Genomic DNA, 12,713 nt, shown 5'->3' on the forward strand with positions numbered 1-12,713 from the left:
GCCCTGCTCATCAATCACGTCTTTACCAGAGTAATACCAGTAAAAGTCACTGATGGACTCCTGCAGCAGAGAAGGAGGAGGAGGAGGGGGATAGACGGATGACCATGAGGTTATATTTTTAATTTCAAAATCACAAAATCTGAGTAACACAAAAAAACGGCAGAGTAAAACCAAGGCAGCAGTTTAAAATTCAGCTTCACTGAAGAACAGTCCTGTGGTTCTAATGGAAGGCTGTTTAATACCACGAGACAGACTCAGAATCAACAACTGCTCATGTATACATGACAACACAGAGCTGTTCAACATACACATTTGAAAGTAAGTAAAGTGTATTTTTAAAGTGCTTTTCACAGACAGTGCTATACAAAGAAATCAAATTAACATAAACAGTACAATTGTTAAACAACCCATTAGAAGCATTGAAAACTGTGAGACCATTAACCAAATGCCTGTTTGAATACATCATCCAAGAGGTGCGTGTGCATTTTGGCAACAGAAGCAGCGTTTAGCTCTGTTCATTCAGTCGAGTTAGCGAGCTTTAAACACTGAGTTAAAACTGTTGGCAGCATCTGAGTCTGGTCGTTCTGTGGTTGGTTGTCAGATCCTCCACCTCAGACTCAAGCTCTCCAGAAGTCAGACAGGATTACGACCGTTTCTGAGCAACCGGTGTTATGGTGTTAAAAGTGACCGTGCTAACTGGTGACGTTCAACCGAACGTGTCAGTGGTTGTTACGATTACAACAGCTGTTGAAACCATAGACTGTATAAATAATGGACGTAGTATCTGTGACGTCATCCATCTGTTTCTGAAGCGCTGTTTCGAGGATAATCGGCAGCGGCAGCCATATTGGAAATGTTGAACTCAACATAATCTGCTGTCGAGCTGGTGTGACGTAAAGAGGCGTGGTTTGAGCCTGCTAGCCAACAGTACAGCTACTCCTCTTTTGAACCAGGCTGTAAACATGTTTAGTTCTGCTGTAAAGATCGTCTTCTTTGAATGGGTGTGTATGTGGTTTCTGGTACTTCCGGAGCCATGCTCAAGCAGATCCTCTTCCGCCTTGGCCTCATATTTTTAGACTGGAGGTTGCAGCTTGTTTGAAACTTGGAAAGAGTCCTAATGAGTGCGTCCTAGTTTGTTTTGTATTGTAATATAAAATAAATTAATTAGATATTTGTTTCATGAAAAACTATGAGCATTTGCGAGAGGCGCACTTGGCTGACAGTCACCAGTTAACAGGGTCACACTTTTCACTGAAACACCAGCGGCGTCTGTAGCTGCAAGCTATTAAATCTCTTCTTTACCTGACCTTGGTTCATCAGGTTTGACTGTAATTAATAATATTAACTGATAGTTAATATTTATAGTTTATACTGTGAGAAAGTTGGTTTGTGCCTAAGTTATGACCAGTTACGATAATTAAGACTAAATATGGAGAGGTAAATAATACGTGAAAGTTTTAATTACGAGTAACAGAAACAGATTTCATGTATACATTAATACTGAGGTTTATTAAAAGACTAATAACTCTTAAAACTAGCAATTAAAAAACACGGAATCAGTATTACTCTGATCTGTACCAGTGTACATCGCTGTCTGGACTCAGTTATCTGGCTCGTTTGTTATGATCCATGTCTCAGACGTAGCGGTCTGTTATGATACAGGTCTCAGACGTAGCTGTCTTTTATGATACAGGTCTCAGACGTAGCTGTCTTTGATGATCCATGTCTCAGATGTAGCTGTCTTTTATGATCCAGGTCTCAGACATAGCTGTTTTTTATGATCAAGGTCTCAGACGTAGCGGTCTGTTATGATCCAGGTCTCAGACGTAGCTGTCTTTTATGATCCAGGTCTCAGACATAGCTGTCTTTTATGATCCAGGTCTCAGACGTAGCGGTCTTTTATGATCCAGGTCTCAGACGTAGCGGTCTTTTATGATCCAGGTCTCAGACGTAGTGGTCTGTTATGATCCAGGTCTCAGCTGTAGCAGTATTTTAAGCTCGTCTTTGGCGTGGGAGGATTTCTTATTTATAGACACAGTTCATGTTTTGATATTTGACGTTTGTCTAATGTGGTCTCGGCATGGACTGACTTGTGTGATGAATCACTCTCTGGTGTTCATGCTGGTTTCTCTAAACACGTCTGTCCTCTAAATATCCGTCCACTTGTTTATTTGGGTAACGGTTGCAGTTAACTCCCTTGCGTAGCTTGGCAAACTCTTGTACTCCGCAGTCACTCCGTTGTCAGGATGTGCACCCAGCCGTAACTGTTTACAAACAGTAAGGGGTCTATATCCTGGAAAACTCAGTCACCACGATGGCTGAGGCGTGTACGAGGAACAGATAGTAAATGTAACATGTTTGAAAGAGTTTCATGTACACGCATCAGTCTGTCCATCCTTTGGTTACCACAACATGGTTGTTGTGGTTGTGCAGGTGATGTTTCAGCTTACCTGCACTCTGAGGAGGTAATCAACTGTAGAGATGATGATGTTCACAGTGGTGTTGTTTCCTGTTTGAGTCCTCAGGTAGTTCTGGAAGTCTGAAACAGGAAATCAAAATACTACAGTTTGTTCTCCAAATGAATGAATGCAGTACGCCAAGCTGTACGACAGGTGAGTCCACTTAGTTTACAACAACTACTGTGTTCAGAAACCGTATGCAGTCTGAGAGCAGGGAAGCCCATGAACCGTTATCTTAAACCTGCATTCTCTACACTGTCCAGCGGGGGGCAACTGTGAGAGTACTGTACAGCCCCCCTCCTCAGCTGATTTATCCCCTCAGTAAACACTGATGAGTTTATGGTCTCAATCTCTGGTTTCAAGTCTTCCTCAACACAGTATAATGTTTATTTAGTAAATGACGTCCCATATAGAGTCACAGAGAGCAGGAAGAGGGGGGCGGACACTTGAGGTGGAAATCCACTTCCTCCTCTGTCCAAATATGGTAACTTCCAGCATCAAAAGCAGAATGCAGCCATGCCCACAATGTCAGACTCATGGCTTCATAGTCCACAAACCTTAAGGCGTTTTTCAACCGGAGGAACTTTACCCCTGAACTACGTGCGTTTCGACCGGTGGACCCAGGGTCTAAATTAAGTCCAGGGGTAGATAATCTCCCCCCCCCTAAAAAGCCCCTGCTAGGGGGGTAGTACTTTTCAAAGGTCCCGGGACTTTCGGGGGGCAGGGCCTGCAATGCTGAAAATGTCTGATTGGTAGATTAACCTCAGTGTTTTTATTCCTCCCTCCGTCCACAATAACATCACACACATCTGTGATTCTCTTGATTTCTCTTTCTTTCATTAGTTTTTATTTGTTCTATCTTTTTTGTATGTGTGTGTACTTTTCAAAAGAAGAAGCTGTGATTCTCTTGATTTAGCAGCTTGTAACAGTAGTCTTCTCTCAGCCCACCGTGAATGCGTCTCTCCCGGTGTTACGGTTTTAAAAGTGACCCTGTAAACTGGAGACCTTCAGCTGAGCGTGTCAGTGTTTGTGGAGTTTACACAGCTGTTGAAACACAGAGGGAGTTCCTGGGAATGCAAACTAGTTTAGTTTTTATTAAGATTTCAAAATATCCTCATCAGATATTTAATGATCGTCTAAAGACGTTTATGAGGGATGCATCCGGCTGAGAGTCTCCAGTTAACAGGGTCGCTGTTTAAACCAAAACACTGGCCGATCTCTGCCACGGCTTTTTGAGTTCAAAAGGATTTTAAAGCCGTGTTGAAACGTCTTTGCTACTCGCGCTTATCTCCTCTCACGTGTTGATTCAGTGAATCCATCTGTGATGAAATATAGCACCATCTAAAACAGACCAGCTGAGTCTCTTCATGCTAACAGGCTAACTGTTGTTTTGCTCATAATGATACCTGCCTGTCCGTCTGCTTCTATGGTGTCATCTGTGATGAATGTCATTCCTCTTTGTTTTACTGCCCTCTACTGGTCTGGTGGTGTAGTGCATTTACTTTTTTTTTCTCCATACGTCACTGACCTGATTTACACAATCTACCCGGGACTTCAGCCCGTGGTCGAAACGCAGACAACAATGTGGGCACAGGAACCTTTTAGTTCAGGGGAAAGTAGTTCTGGGGGCTAAAAGACCCCGGAACTCTTGGTCCAAATGCACCTTAAAGGATGTGATCATGGCAGTCATATCCTCCTCCTATATACAGCCTATGTCAATGATCAGGATCAGAATCAGCTGAGAGGAGAGAAGGCGTTGCCCTCTGTGACATGTGAATATCACTTTACAAACACTTTGTGAGAATAGAGCTACAGCTTCGCTGAGTTCATGATAACTTCTGTCTGATAACAGAACGTTCTCTCTACTCTAAAGGAAGTGGAATATAATCAGTGGAGACACCTGAATGCTTTCTGCTCACAGATACAGATCAGTGTGATGAACATGAAACTCTACCTGATAGGTTCACACCTATAACACAGTCTCAGAGAGGGTTAGTAAAGTCAGACTCCGTCGTATAATCAGTTTAACTAGTTTACATTAAACTGATTATATGTATGACATCATCATATAATGGTTTGTTAACACTCACACACCTGAGTTGTGTCCTTCACAGAGCAGCTGCAGGAAGCGGAAAAGGTCACAGGTGAACTCATCATCCTGCATGACCTTCTCACCTGGCCGAGAGGAGAAACACACACACATTCATGCACACATACAAACACACATGCAGACACGTTTACACAAGCACATACACAGGAACAAGAACACAAATGCGTGCAAACACACACACAATCATATAAAGACACACACACACACGCACACACACACACACAAACACACACACATACACAGGGTCAGAGACAGAAGCAGACGACACAGAAGAGAGACGATGACAGGAACACAAAGTTAAACAGATGTGTTTCCTCTCAGTAATACACACAGTTCCTACACACACACACACACACACACACACACACACACACACACACACACACGCACACACACACACACACACACACACACACACACACACACACACACACACACTCAGTGGGCAGCCACAGCACTCAGTGGTGGACTGAAGTGGACTGGTTTTTACACTGCAGCATTTTACAGTCAGGTTGCACAGTGGCCTAAGAGGGACACTTGATCAACAACGCCAAAGATTTTCATTTAGAGAAACGTGCTGCAAAAGCGGAACAAAGACATTTTCAGAAAACACACTGCAAACATGTTAACGATGCAAAGTCACAAACATGCCAAACCTGGGAACACATTCAACAGAAATCCACTGCCCAGTCATCAGGACAGAAGTGCCCCTGACTCCCCACACAGCCTGAGTCCAAAACTGAGTCCACCTTAATGACCTCTGACAGGTGAGGTGAATATCACTGATGATCTTTTACAGGGTCACCTGTACGTGGATTTGTCAGGCAGCAGGGGAACCTTAAGTCGATGTGTTGTTGAAGCAGAGAAATGTGCGAGTTTGTGGATAAGAGCAACTTTGACATAAAACAAACTGTCATGGTTAGACGACTGGATCAGAGCGTCTCCTAAACTGCAGCTCCAGTGGGGTGTTCCTGGTCTTCAGGGGTCAGGACCAACCAGAAGGGATCCAAGAAAGGAGAACCAGAGAACTGGGGACAGTGACATGGGCGGACAAGAGTCACTGAAGGCTGAGAGGGTCCACCTCACCACTTCCAAGACTTAAAGGATCTGCTGCTAGTGTCTTCGTGCCAGATACCAGAGCACATCTAAAGAAACCCTGCTGTTCACTGAGCTACTGCTAGCTAGTATTCTGAGTTAGCAGTGCAGCTATTTGTACTTTTAGTAGACTCTCTTTACTTGGTTTTGTATTCATCTCCCCAGTGAGCCTGATAACTATGTCCCCAAGGTGGTTCAAGGCTCCACGTCAATTATTGAAAGACATTCACCCGTTTTCTGCTGCTTACCTTGGGTTTTGCTGCAGTGACAGCAGGCCAAGCAAGAATACCTTCTGTCTCCCCTGCGTTGTCCTCCAGATCCTCCTAAGGGCCTGAGGCATTTCAAGTGAAGACAGGATATATAATTCCTCTGAGCTCTGGGTCTAACCCTGGCTCTCTCCCCAGTTTTGCCTGGAAAACCTCCAACGGGAGGCACCAAGGGGGTATCCTGATCAGATGCCTGAAGCACCTTAACTGGCTCCTTTGGATGCAGAGGAGACTTTTTTTGGCCTCCTGTATCCGCCATCCAATTCTTTTGGTAGCTGCCAAAAGCATAAGACCATGAATGAGGGTTGGTTTAGAAACCAGAGCTTTGCCTTCAGGCTCAGTCTGGTTCAGTGCCCACAGCACTGATGCTGCACTGGCAAGTCGGTCAATCTCAGGATCCTTCTTACCCTCAGTGTGCTCAAGACCCCGAGACACTTACACTCCTTTGGGGGTAAGGACTCCCATCAGATCCAAAGAGTAATCTATCGTTTTCCATCAGAGAACCATCGCCGTGGACTTACAAAGTCCTGCCCTCATCCCAATCACTTCACTCTTGTGCAGCCCAATGCCTGCTGATGATCCAGTCCGTCACAAACAGAGTCAGTGTCAAGGGGCAACCCTGGAGGAGCCACTGGCAATATGTCTGATGTAGTGCGGAGCATGTAGTGCAGACACAGCTCTCACTCTGGTCGTACAGGGAGCAGGTGGCTCACAGCCACGCCTTCAAAACCCCATAGTCCTGCAGTACCTTCCACAAGACCCCCCCAAGGGAGATGTAAGTGCTCTTCAAGCCCACAAAGCACATGTAGACTGGGTGAGCAAACTCCCATGTACCCTCCAAGAACCCTGCAAGAGTTAAGAGCTACTTCACTGTCCCGGGGCCAGGTTGGAAGGCATGTTCCTCTTGTATCTGAGGCTTGATCTGTTGGAGCACACCCTCCGGTCCCCCTTTTTAAAATGGGATCCACCACCCCAGTCTTCCACTCCATAGGTACAAACCTCCATGCAACATTGAAGGTGCATGTCAGCCAAGACAACCCAAAATCTCAGAAGGATCACGTCTACACTCAGCCACTGAGGTACTTCTTGACTGCCTCAATGACCTCTGCCAAAGACGTAGACAAGTCTCCCCATGGATCTTTGAACTCTGCCTCAGAGGACATGCTAGTTGGGTTCAGGAGTTCCTCAAAGTGTTCCTTCTATTCCCTCATGAAATCCCCCATCTGGGCCAGGACTTCTCCATCCCTATTGAGAACAGCCTGCGCCCCGGTCGACTCAGGATTTTTCCAGTATGCAGGGTACCTTAGTGTCTCCTACAGGCCAGGCACACTTTCTTTGTGAAGACTGGATCCTGTGGTTCTCTGTGGCATTTGTTCTCTAGGTTTGTGTGTTTCTTCATTTCTGCATTAATGATGTTTTCCCTGCATGTTTGTGATTCATGGATTTGTTTCAGCTTTTTGCAGCACGTTTTCAATTCTCAGCACATTTCAGTTGTTTAATCTGTTTGGACATTTGCACCCGAGTTTTTCTGATGAACATCTCCTGGCTGCTTTCCTTTTCAGCCAATGGAGGACTTGAATTGGGGAAGCTGAACAGTTGCTCTGACTGAGCTTAAATGCTGCTTTGAACCACTGAGTGCAAAAGTAAAAGAGGGTCAGAGAGAGGAAGGTGAGACACAGTAACTCATACTGTAACATAAATATGAAGAGAAACACCCATACAGTGAGACAACAGACTGAAGTGGTCTGCAGGTCTGAAACAGGACTGAAAGTGCAGGTTTTTTGACAGTGTAGCTTTGTCCTCTCCTCAGACCAGTTCCAGCAGGAGGGCAGAGCTTCAGAAGTCCACTACTGTAATACCAATCAGATTGAACCTGACTGCATCTGCTGAAAAAAATGTACATTATTGTTAAAGCCACAGTCCATCTTTCTGTTCTTTCTCCAGAGGTCCACATGTATTCTCCACCTGGTCCTGATACACTGCAAGAAAACCCCTGTTCCTGCTGAGCTACAGCAAATTAAAGAACCCTGATGCTGGCTCCGAAAATCTGCAGTAGTCACCTAATCATGCTGCTGAGCTGCGGTCTGACAGCATCCGTCTCTGGCTATCCTCCACCCTGACCTGACCGTCAGCTACATGATCAGCTACCACATCAAAGCCTAGAACAGTCCCATCCTGTCCTGATCCTTCAGCGCATCCTTACCTACAGTACTGTCCTCCTCCCTGTCCCCCAGAGAGGCTCAGACCATCTTCTGGACCTCCTGACCATTCACCCAAATCTTCTTTTGACAGTCCTGATGTCTGCCCATCATCTGATGATCATAGAATCTGATCCCATGGTCCTTATGCTCATCTTGTTGACTTTTAACTGTGTTTTAAACATTTAAAGTACCACTCAGAAGACTGCAATGATACAGGACTATATGGCCTGTAGCCCAAATCCTTCAGGATGCTGTCCAGTTTTGATCTCAGTCTCTAAACTGAGAGCCTCCTCAACAACCTTTTGGCCCAGGGGGAGGCCCTACTCCACAGAAGCTATACCTTATTCAGAACCCCAAACCATCTTCATCTCTGGACACATCCCCCTGTTGCCTCAAGTACCCAAGTGACTTCACCCCCATGACTCGCTGACCTCGGCTTCCAGTGTTTATTAGTCAGAACCTTACAACTAAATACTCACATCATCGTCTCAGGTTTGGGATAGACCACCTTTGGTTTTGAATCTATACTGATGGTTTGTGCTTCCTGAAACATGTTTCTTCATTGCCAAAGAACATAGCATTCAGAATCAGCAGATCACCTGTCCTGCTTCAACCTGTCTGATCCCCCCTGCTGAGATGTCTGCTGATAGTCCTGGACCCTCTGAAGGTCAACAGGTATTTCTTCTCTTTCCAGGTAAAGACTAAACTTTATTATTCAGACATTTTTTGGGCATTTTTGTGTTGATTGATAGGACAGCTGAAGAAAGACTGGACATGTGGGGAGGAGAGATTGGGCGTCCTGTTCGGGAGTCAAACCAGGGACCGCTGTAATGAGGACTACAGCCTCTGTACATGGGACACAGGCTTAAATCTTTAACAGTTAAGGAGCTGTGTCAGAGCACTTTCAGGCGTGTTTCAAACACTTCAAACCAGGGGAGGGGATACATTTTTCATGTTTGGAAAAAAAGGAGTTAACTTTTAGTCTTAATATCTACACAAGTTAAGCTCTATCTTCATTAAAGGATATAATAAAATACAAGGTAAAGACATGGAATTCACCTGGTCTGTCAGAGATTTGAGGATTCTACAGTACACAGTGAATTACAGCGCTAAACACAACCAAATCATGAACCAAAATACAATACAAGGGGAAATAAGGCAACACCAAATCATAAGAAAGAAGTTATTGAAACCAAATCATGAAATTATGGAAGACAAACACAGTGACTACAGAACACAGCTCAGCCCACGAAACATAGAGAAGGAAGGAGGAAGGAAGGAAGGAAGGAAGGAAGGAAGGAAGGAAGGAAGGAAGGAAGGAAGGAAGGAAGGAAGGAAGGAAGGACAGTTCACCCCTTCCACCCATAGAATAGCATAGCTGTACACAGACACCTTAAGTCAAAGTAGACTAAAGAAGAAGGGAAGGGCAGAGAGGTAGAGAAGACAGGTAGAGAAGACAGGTAGAGCAGACAGGTAGAGAAGACAGGTAGAGCAGACAGGTAGAGAAGACAGGAAGAGAAGACAGGTAGAGAAGACAGGTAGAGCAGACAGGTAGAGAAGACAGGTAGAGCAGACAGGTAGAGAAGACAGGAAGAGAAGACAGGTAGAGCAGACAGGTAGAGAATACAGGAGGAGAAGACAGGTAGAGAAGACAGGTAGAGAAGACAGGTAGAGCAGACAGGTAGAGAAGACAAGAAGAGAAGACAGGTAGAGCAGACAGGTAGAGAATACAGGAGGAGAAGACAGGTAGAGAAGACAGGTAGAGAATACAGGAGGAGAAGACAGGTAGAGAAGACAGGAGGAGAAGACAGGTAGAGAAGACAGGTAGAGCAGACAGGTAGAGAAGACAGGAAGAGAAGACAGGTAGAGCAGACAGTTAGAGCAGACAGGTAGAGAAGACAGGTAGAGAAGACTGGTAGAGCAGACAGGTAGAGAAGACAGGTAGAGAAGACAGGAGGAAAAGACAGGTAGAGAAGACAGGTAGAGCAGACAGGTAGAGAAGACAGGAAGAGAAGACAGGTAGAGATTAAGGAGGAGAAGACAGGTAGAGAAGACAGGTAGAGCAGACAGGTAGAGAAGACAGGAAGAGAAGACAGGTAGAGAATACAGGAGGAGAAGACAGGTAGAGAAGACAGGTAAAGAAGACAGGTAGAGAAGACAGGTAGAGAAGACAGGTAGAGCAGACAGGTAGAGAAGACAGGAAGAGAAGACAGGTAGAGAAGACAGGTAGAGCAGACAAACAGACAAGAAGAGAAGACAGGAATAGATGACAGGTAGAGCAGACAGGTAGAGCAGACAGGTAGAGCAGACAGGTAGAGAAGACAGGTAGAGAAGACAGGTAGATCAGGCTTGTAGATGGGGAAGACAGTAAGATATGATAGGTAGAGAAGACAGAGAGGGTTGCGAAGTACAGCAGACGGAACTAGCAGACAGGCAGGTAGAGCAGAGGGATTCAGAAGCAGGTCTGGGAGAATTGGAGAGTCTGATTCTGTAACCATATGAACATTACTAATGAAGTGTTTAGTGAGAAGTGATAACAGGTTAATTGTGATTCTACAAAAGGTCCAAAAGGTATCACTTTTTGAAATCGTATGCTATTTTGTCCATTAAAACACACCTTGGTTAAGATGCAACACTGTCTTCCTGCTTTGATGGAAAATAAGAAGCACCACTGAGCTCTTGAACGTAATCTGCACTCTGTGTCAAACAGAATTAAAACTTCATGAAGAACTTTGAGTTTGCATGAAAATCTAATTTTGTTTTTGGGAGGGAGGTTCAAATGTTGTGCTTCAAACACTGTATTGTAATTTGGTGTATTTTTATGCAACAGTTGTGAAATTATCTCTATTTTTAAAGGCAAACTTATTTGATCTAAACAACAACAGTCTGGTACTTCAAGCATCATACTTGAGAAGATTGAGATAGTCATCCTTCACCTGTTGGTCTAAAGATGCTCATTGAAGACAGAGGTTCACTTCCCCTGAGCAGCCCTCTCTCACCTCACAGAATTAGGAATTATTACATTAGCACATAACACGTTCACTTTCTATATTTTAGCACATTTCTTGTTGGACATGGACTCGCCCTTCACTACATCTCTGAACTTTTATCCCCCTATGAGTCAGGACGCAGTCTGAGGTCACTTCATACTTTTATTTCACGACTCAAAACACTCCCTTATAATAAAGCTTTTATTTTGTGAATTTATTCTCATTTTTAATGTTTCACCCCTCTGCTTTCAATCTCTGTTTTTACTGTTTTTGTGAAGCACTTTGTAACTTGTATTGAAAAGTGCTATACAAATAAAAGTATTATACATGAGATTTATTACAGATGATGTTTACAATACTTATCATTGCATCCTTTACAATAAGGTGGGATGGTCTTCTCTGACTTAATGGTGTGATTTGCACTCATACCTTAGATACAAGAGGAACATGTTTATTTATTAAGTGCTTGTTGGGATGCTACCCTCATATCTGGTCCTCTGGTCCTCTGGAGCACAACACACAAGATCCACTAATGGGCTCACTCTCCAGGTTCCTAGAGTTCATTCAGAGCTGGGAAGATCTGCTTTTGGCTTTTTTGCACCATCTGCCTGGAACTCACTTCAAAGCACTTTAAAAATGAATGCACTGGTTTCTGTTAGTCATTTTAAATCCTTAGATTTTAGACTTTACTTTTTAATTATTTTCTGTTTTTAATTGATCATCATTATTTCAAGGTTTTATCTTTTATTTGCTTATCATGCATTTGAATGTTTCTTTTTTATGCTCCACGTCTTTGTAAATGAGGGCTTTGCTTTCAATGATTTATGAGTTTAAATAAAGATAAATGAAATAAATTCATTAATAAGTATGACTATGATTATTATGATTATTATTAATATTATATGTAGAGGTAGATGCCTTCATCTAGGAGGGAACAAACACTCTGTTGAAAACTTTCACATTACTTCCTCAGGGCAGTTTGGGCCACGTCTTATCTGAAGCACTGGAGTTCCATCTGCCAGAAAAACCCCAGCAGTGTAGAGTGGGCCATGGATGCCTAGCTACCCTTTCTGAGTCTTATCAAAGTCATGACTTTGCTCTTTCGCTTGGTAAACGTTACCGAGGTCCAGACCTCATTACTGGATACAGCCATGTTTGAGACCAGACTGGTGTAGCAGTGCAGAACTGATCTGAATAATAAATCAGTCAAAATCATAAATGACATCTCATTGTATTTAATTCACAAATCAAAGCACTGGTAAAACTGCTATACCAGACTGTACAACTCCTCCCTCTGATCACTAAACAATAACCTGTACTCTGTACAATAACCGTGCAATACACTGTGCAATATCCCTGCCACTTTAACATCCTGTATATCTCCTTCATTCCCAGCACTTTTTTACATAGCTAATTCTTACTATTCTGAGCTTCTGTATATACTTTATCATTCATTTATTATATTATATTTGATTTGATCTTTATTTTATTTCATTTTATTTGTATTTATATTTTATTTTATCTCTTCTTCTATTAATATTTTGACTTTTTTCATACTGTGTATAAGAGCTCTGTAATGACCAAATTACCCT

At 43.5% G+C, this 12,713-nt stretch overlaps 1 protein-coding gene across 1 annotated transcript in view; it reads right to left on the bottom strand.

The window, feature by feature from the left end:
* The window catches only part of ryr2a (ryanodine receptor 2a (cardiac)), a 118,809-nt gene that overhangs the window by 36,917 nt on the left and 69,179 nt on the right, over positions 1-12,713 (bottom strand). The window contains exons 71-73 of the mRNA XM_034708408.1: positions 4,554-4,634; positions 2,451-2,539; positions 1-60 (exon numbers count right to left, since the gene is read on the bottom strand). The exon at positions 1-60 is cut by the window's left edge and continues 69 nt beyond it. Coding sequence (XP_034564299.1) covers positions 1-60; positions 2,451-2,539; positions 4,554-4,634 — 230 coding nt within the window. The remainder of the gene's footprint in view (positions 61-2,450; positions 2,540-4,553; positions 4,635-12,713) is intronic.

Source organism: Notolabrus celidotus, chromosome 18 (assembly GCF_009762535.1).
Source record: "Notolabrus celidotus isolate fNotCel1 chromosome 18, fNotCel1.pri, whole genome shotgun sequence".
Lineage (NCBI taxonomy): Eukaryota > Metazoa > Chordata > Actinopteri > Labriformes > Labridae > Notolabrus > Notolabrus celidotus.